At 35.2% G+C, this 17541-nt stretch overlaps 1 protein-coding gene across 1 annotated transcript in view; it reads right to left on the bottom strand.

Annotated features, from left to right (window-relative positions):
• Nucleotides 1-1602: 1602 nt before the first annotated feature.
• The window catches only part of PGR (progesterone receptor), a 40577-nt gene continuing 24638 nt past the window's right edge, over nucleotides 1603-17541 (bottom strand). The window contains exons 4-8 of the mRNA XM_080592598.1: nucleotides 15682-15984; nucleotides 14216-14360; nucleotides 11229-11359; nucleotides 6155-6312; nucleotides 1603-3869 (exon numbers count right to left, since the gene is read on the bottom strand). Of these exons, the coding sequence (XP_080448724.1) occupies nucleotides 3714-3869; nucleotides 6155-6312; nucleotides 11229-11359; nucleotides 14216-14360; nucleotides 15682-15984 (893 nt within the window). The 3' untranslated portion in view covers nucleotides 1603-3713. The remainder of the gene's footprint in view (nucleotides 3870-6154; nucleotides 6313-11228; nucleotides 11360-14215; nucleotides 14361-15681; nucleotides 15985-17541) is intronic.

Here is a 17541-nt window from a genome sequence, read left to right as displayed (position 1 = left end):
AGTCTTTGACCCTTTTGTATTTCTTTGACATCAGTGTGTACGATGGCCAAACACCTCGGTGTGAGAGCTTGCCAGGGCTGGAGGTCTCCTGCTCCCTGCACAGGGCGCTGCCACAGCCAGGCAGTTTGATGCTTGAAACTGTCTTTAAAAAGCTACAAATACAGTGAGAACATGATGCCGCTACCAAACTGTAGAAACCTACAGTTTCTACAACAGCAGAAACCAAAGCAGAGCACTTCATGCTTTTGCTTGTGTGCTTCATGTATCAGCAGAAGGATATGCTAAAGGCCTTACATCAAAAATATATAAATTGTACAGAATATGAGAGGCTTACCTTCAGCCATAGCTGACATTATTTAGTGTAAGAGGACTAACTTTTAGTGGCACCTAGACAGAAAAAAAAAAAAAAAAAAAAAAAAAAAAGGCTGCAATTTGCAGAAGATGCCAAGCTCTCTAATTAGTGTAACAGATATAATATTTTTTAAATGTAATTGGGCACTTCTTAAATGCCAGAATGCCAGAGAACAAAAAAGTTCATCTGTCAAAACCTCTTATTTCTGGTATGCAAAATGCAACATAAGAAGATCCAGCCTTATTATGCCTTATATGCCTTATTCAATGTATAGAGAAGCCATGCAAGTTGCTTTATTTACACCTACTTGTAAATCTCAGGTCAAAAAAAGAACCCTTAATATTTAAATGAATATAAATGAAGTGAAACACCAACAACTAAGAAGCCTCTTACTCTTAAAAAAAAAAAAAAAGGAAAATTACTTTGTTGACAGCTCTCTGGGCATCAGTGCAGTGCTGAAAAGTCGCAGTAGATGAGATTTATATAGGAAAGGAAGTAATCTTGTGTCTTGAATACTGTTAATGGCATCTGTGTAATCTGGAGCAAATGATAGCATCAAAATGGAGACCATAGGCTCTTTTATAAACTCCGCTCAAAGCCGAAAGATCTTAAAATGAAATACTTTTGTTCAACTTCGAACAATCTAGTAGTGAATACAGGATTTTCAAATGATATAGCAGTCAGATTTAGTCAAACTTGTTCTGTCTTATGTAGTGCATTATTTAACAAAACCATGAAGTTCTGGGATTTTTTTGTGTGAGTTACAGATGTTCAAGAAATACAGTTTTAAAATATTGTAACCTTTGCTATCTGTTCCCTAAAGACATCTATTCATCCTTTTTTGATTATGCCTTTGAGATACATATAGAACTTTTCAGTCTGATCTACCATATTTGTGGGACACGGTGACATGGCAGACACTTGGAACACATTTTAGGGATTGAGTAAAAGGCAGATATTGGTTCATCTAAACCATTTCTAAGGCAAGCATACTACCTGCTCCATTTTGTAATTACAGAATTAGAGTGTCAAGGAATCATTTTTAGTGTAGGAAGTTTCTGTTACTAGTTTAATCTAAACAGAAACATTGGAAATCTATTAATTTGATGGTAAATTAAATGACAATACTTAAATTCCCAAATAATACATGAAAATACTGCTGCTAACACAAAAGCTGAATGGTTGAAATGGACAACTTTTTAACTGAATGTAAATACAAAGAAAAATAAAGAAAACAAAACTTCAGTATGTAGAAGTAGAATTTTGTGTTATTTATTAAAACATAATTGTTTTAAGGATCACAGTTAAGAGTCAAACTGTATTGAATAAGAGAGAAATAGCTTGTCTCTGGGCAGTTAGAAATTAGGAACATAGTAAACCAACACAAAAGCCTGCTTAGACCATTTTACCTTGGGCCGCCTCTGCTCCAGCTCCACTGGGTTTTGTACTACTAAGTGGGATGTTTTTATTCCTATTTGTAATGTAGCTTCTTCCTGATGGGCCTTTGCTTGCCTGACAAAAATCTGTCCATACATACCAAGTTACACACTATCAGCTGTATGCTACCCACACAATGGATGCAACCAGCACCTAACAGGGGAAGAGCAGTAGAGTATGGCCAGCAAGTACCGAAGTAAGAAATGATTTTCCTACATTGCTAGAGAAGTTCAGTACTGTTTTTGTGACTGGCAAAAATTTGCCATATATGTGGCTTGAGCACCTCCCCTATGAAGAAAGGCTGAGGGAGCTGGGGCTGTTCAGCCTGGGGAAGAGAAGGCTCCGGGGAGACCTTACAGCAGCTTTCCAGTATCTAAAGAGGGCCTACAGGAAAGTTGGGAATGGACTCTTCATCAAAAAGTGCAGTGATAATAGTTTTAAACTAAAGAGGGTAGATTTAGATTAGACATTAGAAAGAAGTTCTTTACTCAGAGTGTGGTGTGGTCCTGACACACATTGCCCAGAGAAGCTGTGGATGCCCCATCCCTGGAGGTGTTCAAGGCCAGGGTGGATGGGGCTTTGAGCAACCTTGTCTGGTGGGAGGTGTCCCTGCCCATGGCAAGGGGGTTGGAATTGTGTGATCTTTAAGATCCTTTCCAAACCAAACTATTCTGTGTTTCTGTGTCAATATATCAAGAATTTACTGCCTCAAATGCATGAGTCATTTCATATCCTTATCAAAGAAAAAAACACACCACATTATCATTTTTTAGTCAAATATTTCTTTTCCATGATAAAACATGACATTCTTCTTGAATGTATAAAATGTATAAAGCTAATTTAGCCCAACAGCTCTTATCGTTACCCCAATTATAACAGCATGCCTTTAAAGTATAAAATATGTAGCTTCATTAAATTATATTAAAATGAGCCTGATGTGTATTAAAATATTTGTAGTCATATTTTCCATTTCTCTTTTTGCATTTAATCTCTCTATAATTTGCTGGTAATGGTTGTTTGAGTATTCAACACTGGAATTCAAAAGATTAAGGTTATTAAGAGCTGTAATGAGTGAAAACATTTCTATTTCAAGCTTCTGAAATACACAGTTTTAAAGTTGATAAATTTAAGATTACAACTAAGTGATTTAGCTTTAATAAGTGCCAAACTTTTAAGGAAAAATAACACAAAACAAAGCGGAGTGGGTTTGCATACACATTATTTCTGGTGTAATATACACTGAAATTTTCCTATGCTTTCTGGTTTTTGAAGAACTGCACTGAATGATGCAGAAAACAGCATACTGATCTCAGAATTTCAATACAGCAAGAGCACAGACAAGAATATGAATCCACACTCAGTGGCTTGCACTTCAGTTGAATGTACTGCAGTGATGTCTACTTAGTCTTGGACAGCCAACTTTGAAAGGATATTTCTGTGAGGTGGATTAGTAAATAAAAAGTGAAATATCTGTGAGAAAATGCAGGTAATAAACATTTTAATTCCTTTAAAATCTTTAGGATTACGCACATGCCCACATGTACCCATGCACACAATGTATTGAAGTAAAAAGTTTACACCATGTCATATCAGAAATTTGAGTGTGTAATATGTAAGAAAAATGTATAAGATAACTGTTGTTAGAAATCTGAAAACTCTATTCATTGTCATTCTTATGCATATCTAAAGAGCAATCTACCCAAGTTTACAAAACATTTCTTATGATGGTTGTGATTTGTGCAGTTATGGAATCAGGAACTCACAATATGTACATCAAGCTTAAATGGCTTGTGTATGGTACAAGTATAAAGCAGTAGGCATGGTATGACAAATACACTGAAGTCCTGACATTGCAAAATCTTGATCAAAATAAACAAACAAAAAATGACCCAGAAATCATCTCTACGATAAGAGAAAAGACGTTTCACTTTTTGTGAAAGAGAAGAGGTTTCACCATCCCTGCTAGAATCTTGGGTAGCTGGGCAGCAATCACCTCTGACATCATCTCAGGGAATTCAACACTCAGTGCACGGGACTGGAGAAATGTGTTCAGACAGAAGAGATGGAGCTGTTTCACTAGCTGTATGTAATAAAACACAAACATGATAAATAAGGCTAACAGTAATGCAGCCAGATAAACATGCTGTCAATCACTTAGCTCATACATCTATCTGCTGACATCACCATATACCATCCTCTGTCAATCCTTGAATCAGTAATGAAGATAATTTGTCATTCCCTATTAAAATATCATCCCAAGGTAAAAATCATAAATATAGCTAAATGGCATGTCCTATAAAAAGAGTGACTCACTGGCTTTAGAAGGTGGAATCATCCTCACTCATGACATGCAGCATGATCAATGGCAGGTACTAAAAAGCATTCAGTCTTTCATTTTATCCTCACTTTCAACATATGTCTCAATACCTTGCTTACTATATGCTATTCAAACATTGCTCTGAAGACAGCATTTACCACTTCCTTGTGAGGTTTTCCATGGCTCTGACTATGGTCATACCTAAGTGTGCTAACATTAGACTTAACAGGCCCCTCTCCCTTGAAAGCAACTGTTAAATATATGTACTTTCTCACCCCTTCTATCTTCTCTGGGAAGTTCCAATTTCATAGCAGTTTTTCTTTAAGACCTGTGATATTTATGTTGTCAAATATCCTACTATTTCTGTTATCCTAGGCTTTAACAACATGCAGCCTCTCCAGTGAGATGGCCTATCTTGTATCTCCCGTCTCTTTGTCTTTTTTGGAAGAGGGACTTGCACTAAGATACTCTACGGAGCAAACACTACCCCAGCCAACTAACTGCTGGATATTTTGCAGTAAGTCTCACTTACTTGCTTCCATTGAGGATACTTTGTTTAAGTATTTGAAATTAAGAGATTGACTCTACAGCCTAGTACTCAAAGAGTTTTTCTCTAGATGCTGAAATTCAAGACTGATAATTCTTACTCATAGTAAGGTAGCCCTTTTATCCCAAACAAGACAGATCCATTTGTTAGATGACAGATTCCTTGAGCACCTGGCTAACACAAGTAGCATACTGTACAGGAGTTGTTTTTGAAAGTAAAAGCTGGCTGACTAAACTCCAGGGAAGGGTTTAGCAAAGACAGTCCCAAATGACAACTGGAGTCTGAATAAAGGTAAAACTTAAAGTTAGGCTTCATATCCTCCCTTCAGAATATTCTATTGTCTAATTTGCCATGTAAGGATGCTTTTCCTAGTTGTCTCATTCACCTTGATCTGGTATCTGAGAAAATATACTAGTTTAACAGTGAATGTGATTTCTGTGGATAGTAAAAGTTCATGGACAAGTTTGAGAAGTGGATCAAAGGATTCTAGACTACCTGGTTAACCACATTGTTATCAATATTGTTACCTCTCTTGACTTCTCTAAATGGGATCTTCACTTTTGTTTCCCCCCATCAGAAGGAGGAATTAGTGACAATGGGAGCTTTTGGATGAAAAAATGAATTTATTTACAACAAAGTAAAATAAAACATATTTGCTAAGCGCAGAAGAATACAAACAAGCAAAGACCTCATCCTTCCCTAAACTCCTTGTGAGTTCCTCACAGCCAGCGCTGAACTCAAAAGCACTTTTCCTAAAGTATTTTAGCGCCACTCACACAGTCCTTGCTAAGACTGTGGGAGTATGGCCATGTACCTCTGTTTCTTGCCTCTCTTGCAGAGATACACAAAACATTAAAAAACAATATTCAAATGGGTAAAGGTTTATAGAGAGTGTCATTCCCCAGTTTTAATGGATGTTGAGCCCATAAGACACATGCTAGATTCTCAAGGATGTGGAAAGGGTTCAGATGCATCTTTTAAAACACTTGTGGATCTCTATGATACCACTATTAGAGCTCTCCAAGATAAGTCAATTCCAGCATATAGATAGATAATAAAACACAACATAAAATACACATGTAAAAGTAGTTGAATCAAGGTTGCAAAATCAATCTTAGCTGTCTTTCACTAATTCTTATTAGTCTGACTTTGAAATTTGAATTACCTATTCTTTGCATTTTGTAAATCTTTTCATGAAAACTTACACACAAACAGACCCCTATCAATGATCTTAAGTGTACTAGTTACAGAAATAATGTAGCAAAGTGGTAGCATTCAAAAGCCTTTTTCTCAAACGCTTGAACTTTGTATATAATACAATATACGTACAACACATATTGATTATTAAATATATAATTAACTATTCACACATTAAAGGAAAACTATACTTACAACATTTTCAGTTTGGAATTCTTAACTAGCTACTTTCCATAAAATTACTTTTAAGAAATTCTAGTTCCTTCTGACCTAAAAAGCAAAACAAATTAATAAGTAAACTTACATCATGCATGGAATCCATCAGTTTTGTAAGTTGATAGAAACGTTGGGAGTTGGCCACAACGCCTTTCTGGCGCAAACCAATTGCCTTCACCAGTTCTCTAATGTAACTCGTTCTCATCTCATCAAATTGGCTTTGACTTCTTAGACCTTCCAAAGGAACTAGAAAGAAAGCAACACTTGTGTTGCAATTTATTCTGAAGGCAACGAGAGAGATTTAAAGTACAGGAACAGTTTATGGTGCATTTCACACTGTGCAGTGTAATTTGTTATTATATGCCAGATACTTCTTCCTGTTATTCAGCTACTCCAGAAACAGTAATACAATTAGTTAAAATGATGTATCAGCAACAATTACTCAACTGTGCCAACTTCTGACGTCTAGAAGTAGCCTTAAACTTCAGCTATACCTATGTGCTGAAAAGAAGATGGCTAAAAGAACCACTCCTGCTCTTAAGGAAATATATCATGGGCTGGCTCATCTCATACTGCTGATAGTCAGCCCTCTTTACAGCATATTTATCTTAGATCTATCTGGAGTGCCTCAAAATGGAGTCAAGGAATGAACTAACAACTCTAAAGTAATGTAGACAGTAAAGCATCCAAGGCTCAGATTTCCTGTTTGGGCCTCTTTCACTTAACCAAATAGATGTACACTCAGAGTCTTAAATGTGAATATTTTTTAAGAGAAATTAGCAGAGAGGAGCAACTCTTCTCTTAATGGTCTGTTGTTAGGATCAAAATGAAGACATGGAGAGAACACCAAGAAATTAAGCCGTTAGTGTCTCTTAGTGGTAAGACCAATTACAACCATTTATTGTAAGCTTTGGCGGCACTGTAAAGAAACAGGCATAAGTTCTAGACACTAGACATTCTTCACATGGTAGAGTGTAGTTTTTAAGTCATAATTTTTGAAGGCAACTATGAAATGAAAACTTGAAAAATGAAACTTTAAAAAATATTCCCATCTGGCAATCAAATCTAAATCCTTGCTTCACGAAAGTAATCACATATTAAGGCATGCTCTGGCTTCAAATACATGTTTTTTTGAAAGAACTGTTAAATTCCTTCCCCCTTCATTTTTATTTTTCAAATAACTTTTCACACTGTAATGTCACATTTAACATTTCATATTCTGACAGCAAGTATATAGGGAAGGACATTTCAGAATATAGGCATCTCCATCTGAGCTGGTTACCACACCTCCCTGTATTTTTAGTGGGGAAAGTCAGGTCAGTACAGGGCATAAGATACACTCAGTGTTTTAGAATTAGCTTTAGAAAGACATGAATTTTGCTGTAGAGATGTTTATTTCTCTCCATGGACTCTAAAAGAATCTCATGGGCACTAGCTCACATAATTAAATAAATCACATGGTAGGCATCTAGTATACCTTCAATCTGGTCATGGTGAGTATCAGGCCATGACTTGATTTCATTTGAATCTCTTAAAAATAAATAAATTGAAATTTGTTTCATAATGACATTGAACTATTTAACACTGTAACATCTAACTTTCAGGTGATTTGTTGAATTCTGAAATTGAAGAAAATAACTGCGCATGCTGACTCTGTTACAATGCACAGTGCTGTTAGATATCTAAGAGTGAAATTCTAAAAACAGAAGCTACCCAAAAAGGAGACGGCTGCACAGGGGTTGGACTTATGCCCATTAACTGAAAGGGAATTAGGTAGTAAGGCCTGCACTGAGAGTAGCACAGCTCTCCCTTCAGAAGCCATAAACTGTTCTGAAATCAATTGTCTAAGTCGTGTCTTGTTCCTCAGGAGAGGTAAGGGGGGAAGAGAGACATTTCAGACAAACATTAAAATTAAGAGTTGCCCTCACATCGAGCCCAGGGAGAGCTGACAAAGCAAAGTTCAAATCTCTACTTTACTCTGATTTAAGCAGAGGCCTCCTATTTTGTGGGAGAGTGCCCAAGAGTGGAAATGGTGCACTTTGCCACAAATGGCTTTTGTCAGCATCTCCTCAGACAACTGAATGTCTGGGGGAAGGAGGGAGACAGACACATACACAGAACTGCAAGTTTACTATGAAGACAATTGTCTAAGCACTGAGTTGGGCAATGGAAATAACATTCTACCTCCAAACTAAATCTGAATTTAAATAAAAACAGACAATAGAAATTTTGATTGCTTCCACAAAAACTAAACTCATAACAACATTATTGAATAATAGTCCGGCTTTTAGGGATGTCGTGTGTCATGTTAGATTTCTTTTGGCAGCTGATGAAGATGAAATGCTGGACTAGGTATTGAGGGTCTGAATAGAAGGGAAAAGTTCTGTTTTATGGAGAATACAACATGCTTAGAACTAATACTAAGTGGGAAGCAGTTATGTCATGGAAAAAGATCGCCTTAATTTTTAAAGCCTGGATGGTTCTGGGGATGTCTAACAGCAGAACTACAGAAAGGCATTCTGAAGAAATTTAGGAACCTCCTAGACTAGATGCACAATTTCAGTTTAAGTACAGGTAGCTCAAATGATCCTTTCCCCTGAATATACGTCAAGAACACCAATGTTTTTATTCAGTGGCAATAAACCAGCCAAAATCTTATGCAACAAGGTAATTCCTCTAAATCAAAAAATCTGAAAAACATTGGAGTTAGAACTGCCCTTGCTATAAGATTATTTCTCTCTTTTCTCGCATAGCTCTACTTTCATAAATCTTGTTCTTTCTGAACTATTCAGAGTACTACTTCTTAGATACCTTTTTAGAATTCTGGGGCATTGTAACAGCACAGCATATAAAATGTGTAAATATGTAAAGCATATAGTAAATAAGGAATTGTAAAACTAAAACAATTACAGAAAATTAAAAAGTTGGTCCACTTTTTGCAGTGACTACTTCTACTTTCAAGACAGCTTTAAAGCTGTCACAAGTGCAGTGAAAAGGAAAAAAAAAAAAGTCTAAGCCACAGCAAACTCAAAGAAAAAAAGTAAAGTTGAAAATAATGTTAAAACTTAAGTTGGGGTTTCCATTCAGAATTAGAAATGTATTGAGATTGACATTTAGTTATGTTTAATACAAATTACTGTTTCTTTAAAATGATATAAAAAGTAAAACTAGTTCATCTAATAATAAATTAAACAGAAGACAGAATGAGAGACTAGAAATTCAGACTTGATTTACTGTTAGTATATGAAGGTTTGAAATGGCCATACTTTCACATTTGAAGAGGATTAAGGTGAATAGCATGACTGAAATAAAAACACTCTTAAAAAAACACTTTAAAGCAACAATCAGGTTATATGTTTTTTTGAACACAGTTTTGTGGAGAGTATTGTATTTATACAGTACCAAACGTTTACTAAATGTCTCAGCAACAACGGTTAGGTGTGTTCCTTTTCCCAAAGATCTGACAAATTGTTTTTTCCTATAAGACAATAAGTGTAGGAGAGAACAAAAAGCAAAACTCATCAGCACAGGTAAAAATACTTTCATATTTTTTAAATTAATTTCTTGCATATATATAAACACATGACCTTAAAAATGAGGTTCTGAGGGGAATGGAGTTGATAAAGAATAGTAGGTTGATGAATACTGTTAAACTGATGCGCTCTTAATTGAGAGGGAGTTGACAACTGCAGTATTTTTTAAAATTTCATTTGAACTTTGTCGTATGGAAGTGGAGAGCTGGAATGTCATAAATGTATCTACGTTTCACTGAAATTTAAGACTTCCCTCTAAAATTCACATAGACAAGAGAGTTCTATAAGTGATGGAAAGGTGGAAAATACTTAACAGAAATACATTCAAAACCTTGATGCAATTCCATGAAAGCAACTGGAGTTACCAGAGACGAACTAATCATAGAGATTTTTGTCCACATTATTTTTATTGCTTTAGCAGAGTGTATACTATTTTGTTACTATTTCAGTAATTTTTATATTCATATGAGCTAACTCTAATCTTTACTCTTTGTGCTCTGCTGATGGCAGGCTTTTTTAAGCATGAACTTATGCTAATAACTGCCAAGTAAAGTTTAAAAGTGAACACATTTTAGTTCCTTATCTTTTGCTGAGCCTTTGTATAGCCAAAAAGCAGGTTATGAAGGACTCACACATCTCTTCTCCCACTCAGTAAGTATGTAGAGAACTAAACTTCAACGTTTGGTTCCCCTTCTAGTTCTAGGAAGTGTTTAGTGCTTAGTTACTAATAGCAGTTGCACAATTTAAAAACTTTCTTCTTGGGGACTGTTTAGGGCATCAGCAGATGTACTGATGTTTGTGCTTTAGAAAAGGCTTCAGAAGATAATTTTATCAACTACCACATTTTCCAATTAAAGTTTAATGTAAGCTGTATATGGCATTCTTACAAAGATGTGTATGACTGAAGTGATCATAGAATCAAAGAATCATTAAGGTTGGAAAAGACCTTCAAGATCATCTGGTCCAACCATCCCCCTACTACAAATGTCACCCACTAAACCATGTCCCTAAGTGCCAGGTCCTAACTTTTCTTGATCAGACTTTGTTCTCAAGCAAACAACTGAAAAAATCTATTTGTTTATAGCTGTGCTAAACCTCTATAGGAAAAAAAAAAAAAAAAAAAAGTGGTAGCATTGTTTGCCATGTCCACTTGTCCACTTTCTTAATTCTTTTGAGTAAGCACACTTTAACTTCTTGGCCAGAATAAAGCCCTAAGTCAACAAACCTGAAAAATAATTAAATATATATATTTTTATATTTCTAACATATAGGGGCATAGGGCTTATAGGGGTAGTTTTATCTGTGTAGAGTCATTTAAAGTGAACAGCTTTCTGGCAGAAAGTCTGTACACTTGCTTTGAAAATATATAATACAGTATACCAATATTTGAAAAGGAATCTAATATTTCCCCAGTGCCTTTATACAGTATAAAACCAATAATGAAACACAGATTATTTGTTCCTTATAAACATTACAAGCATACTTTTAAGTTTTGGAATACTAACATTTTCCTCCTAAAGAAGTTTTCAGTTTGTTTAGCCAGATATCTTAGCAATTGTCAAGTTAAACAATGTTGTTCAAAACTAAGATTTTACTAGTGATATGTTGCAAAGAAATAAAAGAACTTACTTGTATTGAGAAGTAACAGAGCTTTCATACATAGGAACTCTTCTTGGCTAACTTGAAGTCTGACAAATTCCTGTGGGAGTTGCCACATGGATAGACACAGTGAATAGAACGATGATTCTTTCATCCTCTGTCTTACACCCAGAAAAGGAAAAACAAAGCAAAAAAACAAAAACAAAAACAAAAACAAAAACATGAAAATGAAGAAAAGAAGCAGCTCAGCTACTAGTTGTTTGAAGTGTCTTGTTAGCAGCTTAATTATCACATTATTAAAATTAAGAGAAATGTAAACAATTTTCTATTTTTCTTATACCTTTACTAGTTTTTTAATCATAAGGATTATGCTGCCATTTTGCAGGTTTATACTCCTGCAGTGGTAAATAGTCCATTTCACAAGAAAATATATAAAATTGTTTAGTCTTTTGCAGCACTTCAATCTTACTTTTTTCTTTGAGATTTTGGTGCACTGATCATATTTTATTGCATATATTTATTGCGAAGGCATTTTATAACTGAAATGACTGCAACAATTGAATTTTGAAATTTGTAAACTAAATTAAACTGAATTCATTGATATTTTCCATGAATAAAAGACTTTTCTCAAAGCAATGAGTTGTTTTTTGTTGTTGGTGGTGTTGTTTTTTCTTATGTAATTTAAAGTGTAATTGCTACATTGTAATTTTTTTTCCAGCTTCGTTCCATGTCTGAAATTATGCACCAAGTCTCCAATGACTTAAATATGAAATTTTGATCTGTTAGTTCCCACAGGATTGGTTATTTCCATATTCAGTTTAAATCTCCCTTTCTATTCCTATCTGATATTCTTCTCTACTCATAAGCAGTATTTTAGATGAGTGATAGCAGATTTAGATGAGTGATAGCAGATTTCGAGGTACACTAAATGCTGTTCATAGCCATATTTTCGGGCACTGCAAAATATAAGTAACAGCCTTGTAGTGTTTTAATGTTAAGTCATGAAATCATTGTCAACCTAGCACTCCTGGCCTTCTTGGTCTGAAATTGATGCTACTGAGCAAGTCGTTCTCACAGAGAACAACTCTGGATAAATTCACTAAATGACAGATTGGCTGCGAAACAATCTTTGCAACGTGATTTCGTGGTCATTTTCAAGTAACTTAAGTGTGTGTTGCCACTTTAGAGGGAATTTTTGTTCTCTCTTCCCACTTCTAGGTGTGCACTCCTGCTCTCCTGGTATTACTGCCTGCCTGCCCATGTGGTGACTCAGATCGGGGATGAGCTCAATTGGCAAATTAATTTTTTTTTCTATGGCATTTTTGGAACATACAATTTCTTTATCTGTTTTACAGTGCAGCCAGATAGCATTTGAAACAGCTTAAGTGATATTATGGGCATGCATGACCAGGGCAAGGAGGCAGACAGCATTGACATTTCTGGTGGTGTTGAGCAGTTACTTTTGTTTAACGTGATCATGGAAGTACAGCCTTAGATACCACTGTAGACAAGGAAGAGGCTTACATTTTACTGACTTAAATCTGAGTGTTTTTTTTCCCAATAAACAGTGGTAGCTCTGGTTTAGTGTACTAGTTACTCTTCCTGACCAGCTCTTTGTTTATAACTTTTCTAACATGACACTGATGAGATATTCTACAACCAAGAGAACTGTATGTCGGTGAAGTGAAGTTCACCTCATTCTCTAGGTAAATGGTATTCAACTGCAAATGAGAAGCTGTCTATGAGGAATTATAACCAGGGTTCATAAATCTCAATCCTCTTCTAGAATAAAGAACTTAATGTTTTCTTCATAAGGTGGCAGCAGTGGTACACACACTGTGTAATGCCCCAGAACGTGCCATTAGTTCCTAAAGCCATCTCATATTGGATTTCTGAGTACATGATATGTATCAGAGTAGGCTAGGACAGAATAGTCCAAAGTTCTCTCAGTCTCATCCCTTCAAAGTGTTTCAATTTGTACTGCACAATTAATATACATGGGAGATGAAAGAATTCATTACTCTATAATCTCACAGTGATATACAATCATCTGGAAGAGAAAAGATCGGGAACTATACAGCCTGCTCCACTGAACATTTTGTATAAATAACACCACTCGCAAAAATCTGGATGTCTATCAATTTCAAATTTGGGTACCTAGATCTTCTGAAAGTCCACCTCTTAATCTTTAAACAGATATGACTTATGAGAAAATTTGATTAACTTTTACTTCACTTCACATTAGATTTTTGGGATCTTAAATAAAAATAAGAAAAATATATTAGGGAAAAAACACATAGGAAGACAACATTGTTTAACTTTTCATGGAAAATTCCTATGTATAATAACCAACGTATCTAAAATTAAAGCTTTGATAATAATAAGATGCAAAGCTGAAAAGCTGAAAAAGATTGAAATGAAGATTATCTGAATTCATCAGCATAGTTAAGGAAAATCCAAACCAAAATCCCACTCCAAAATCAAAACGAAAGTACAGTCTCCTATATTTTATCTTTGATCTCACTTTTTCTTGATAGATTATTACAATTTCATACCAAGAAATGTACTTCTGAAATTCAGTTTTATCAGAAAGTGTCAACACTACTTTAGGCTATATACAAACTTTTTGCAAAAACCACCCAAACAACAATGACCAAAGGAAATCCCACTTAGTTCCATTTATTGAACATGAACTCTTGTCTTATTCAAATGAATTCACGTAAATCTTCTGACAGTATCACTCTTTCTTTAAAAAAAAAGGACAAAATCTCTTATATAATTATGGTATTATTTGAACTCTTTTTTTTTTTTTTCGGCCACATCAATAAAATATTTGGGATTCCCAAACAATCCTTCCCAAAGTTACTGAATTTTGATGTGATCAGAGGACTTCCCTCTGCTGTTAATTTTGAAATAGAACAAATAATGAATGAAATCTTGGCCTCAATGAACTCCCATTCTCATTAACACAAAGAAATCAAAACGTCATTCATTGTGCAACAGCAGAGTCTACTTACTCATTTAGAATCAGATCTGGTGCAAAATATAACATCTGACCACTGACATGTTTGTATGATCTCCATCCCATTGCAAAAACCATTAGACTCATCCAGGAATACTGGATGAGAGTTATCTGATCATCAATATGTAAATTCCGAAATCCTGGAAATTAAATTAAAAGATAACATACTTAATAATTTTCATTTAGACAACAGCTGAGTAGGTGTTCTGAAGATTATAGCTCTGGACATAAGCTATAAAACCAGGAACAGTTAGAAAGACAAGTGCTTTTGAGGAAGTAGCTGTCAGAAATTTGTATAATCACAGGCCACCTCATTTTGATAGTTAACCTATTTTATTTTTATTCAGCGCCAGTATTTTGAAATGATCAAAACAAAACTAACTTTAGAAGTCAGCGGTGACTATTTTAGGAAGGAGGAATGCATCTCCATTTTATTTGGTAAAAATAAGACAGTTTATAACATGATCACTGTAATCAACTCTTATTTAATATAGCTTAGACTTAAGTGTTCTTAACAAAAGATACAGTTGTAATACAATAAACATCCACCTATTAATATATTTCTTGCATTTAAATCCAGAGAATAATCTTCAGTTGTACATTTGACAACAATAACTTTTGGTCTTTGATAACTTTAAGGATTGCTATAAGGTATCAGAGACAATCTAACAGCTACCTGCCACCAAAAGCAGTGGTCCTGTTCTTCATTACCTGGTCCTGTTAACCTCCTTCAAGCCAGCCCTGACATTCGTGCTATGCCTCAGTGAACTGTTTCAGCTCATAAAGCCATCAGAAAATCAGATGGTAAAACAAAAAAAGAAAAGGTTGTTTTCTTCTCACTTAATGAGATGAATCAGTTCAACTAAGAGGTCTGACAAGCCCAAGCTGCAATGGGGAGGAGCAGCAAGTGGTATCACACTTTCCTACAGCAGTGAGGTGTCAGTTAAGCTCACGTGAAACCATATTTCCAGGCTTTCGGCTTAATATATTGTTTTATATATTCCAGGACCAGGCCCCTGTTGTAATCTTTGTTTCTTCATAAAGTCAGTTGCTTCTTAATACTATTCTTCTCTGTTTCTTTTATAATGCACTTTAACAAGAATAAGAATAAAGAATATGCAGAACTAAATTAAGAAAAAAAAATACACCAGAAGAATGAATAGCAGAGGAGGAGGGGTTAGGATGGAAAAGCTGCTATAATGGTGAAGAATGGAAACATTCCGGGCTTTTTTTTTTTTTTTTTGTGGAATAAGTCTAAATATGCTTTCCTTTATGAAGGACCTCCTATTAAAATGCATTTGATTAGTGCATGTATTATCTGACGAAGTGGAAACTTAATCCTTTAACTATTTCTGAAGAATTACATACCATGCAGACAATAAACAAGCAATGTTCTCTTTTGACTGCTCGTCCCATGACACGTTTGCTTAACTAGAATTCACAACATATAAGCGTTATTACCTGGTAGCAATTTTGACCACTTGACTACACAAAGAAGTTGCCTCTCACAAAGATGATTGAGACTGGTCAGCAAGGAACTTGGTGTTTCAGGTTTTGTATTGTCATAACCAGCATAGACAACTTCTGGCTCAATGCCTCGTAAAACACTTATCATTGGGGGAACAAACTGTATTTCTTGATTTGGAGAAAAGGTCAGCCTTTGGGTTAGAGATTGGCTTTCATCTTGAAGGGTTGCTGGCTGCTGGAGAGCGACATCTAATGTTCTCACAACCTTAACTTTGTTAAACTTTTTAAATTTTCGACCTGAAAAAAAGAAAATTGTTTATCTGTTAAAAAGAATTAACCAGAAACATCACTATTTTCCAGTAGTGCTAGATTACACCTTCCATCTATACTAGGAAACTAAAATTGTTTTCTGTTTCCTATTTGTTAAGTATTTATATAATTAAGAAATAATCATGGAAAATTCTTAAGAGTTTCTTCCTCCATATCCTCCTCCCTGCTCTATGAGATGAATGTCACCCACCCATTAAAATTATTGCATGAATTCTAGGTTACAGTAACCTCAGAAAGTTTTTTCTGGTTCAGTTCCCACTGTTCTGTCACAGGCTGACAGCTGAGCCAGCTGGCTCTACAATTCAGTCGCTATTCAGTGTTAATTAAGGATACTGTTTATTTTTTCTCCCTAATATTCAAGAAGAAAAATGCATGTAAGTAATTATTAGATATTGAAATTCCTTTCCTTCAGTTCCATAAAAGCATTTCAGTGTCATGGCTAAATTGTATCTCGATAATCTTTAATGTAATAATTTCCTCTTTTTAACAGGAATGAAAATAGAATTTGAAGGATGACTGAAAATCAACAGATACTGTAAAAACATGTTAACACTTAGAAAACCCTTCACTTTCTAGAGTGCAATTCTCATTTCAATACTGCAGTGGTTTGAATAACACTAACAACAACAACAACAAGAGGCAAAACAAAACAAAAAACACCACCTTGAACTGCTTTCCCAAAATAAACTCAAAGACTACATCTGGTATGTCTGTGTAAACACACATAGCTCTAGGTAGCAACTCTTCAAATTTCTTTCATGGCAACATGCTCGCGGTGCACCATATGGACACAGAAGATCAAACCTGCACAGGCTCAAAGGCAACAATGCTCAGAAAGATATTACATGTTTCAAGGAAAAGTCACACTCATGTAGAGATCCCTGCATGGAACACATTCCCTTTAAATAGACCCTCAAAGGTGAAATCTGTTGTTAGATCATTAAATTCCTCAGTTCTGCCAAGCCATACTTTAACAACAGTAGAAAAAGAGATGCACCAAATTTACTGGCTGAAAATAAAATCCTTGACTATCAAATTGCTGAACCACTGAGAAACTGCCTTTTAAAATGGCAAAATGCAAGAAACACTCTAAAATTTACTTTTGGAGGTGAAAGGTAGTAGAAGTGTAACAGTGTGTACGTATTTGGTTGAATTAAAATTCCATTTATAATATGCATATCAAATTATCTTCTAAAAACAGTACTTTTATTTATAAGTGAAAGATTATACAAGGGAAATAGCGCATCCTAAAGAAATGAAACAGAGATATGAACCCATGCAACCCATGCACAAGAGAGGCTCTAGGACAGTGGAGTAAGGAAGCACACCTCAACTTCAGCACGTGATCTGAATCCTTTCTCAGCTGGTCACAGAAGGAATGTAGAAACACTAGCATAGTCAGACTTATCAATTACTTCCCTCCTTGGAAAATTTCTGTCTCCTAAGCTACATACTAAAACAGAAAGCTTCAATAAAAGTAGCTTTACTTAGGAACATGTCTATTCCATTTTCTTCAGATGCTCC

This window comes from Anser brachyrhynchus, assembly GCF_964034855.1.
Source record: "Anser brachyrhynchus genome assembly, chromosome: 1".
NCBI lineage: Eukaryota > Metazoa > Chordata > Aves > Anseriformes > Anatidae > Anser > Anser brachyrhynchus.
Note: the sequence above shows the minus strand (reverse complement) of the source record. Positions and strands in the feature narration are given on the sequence as shown.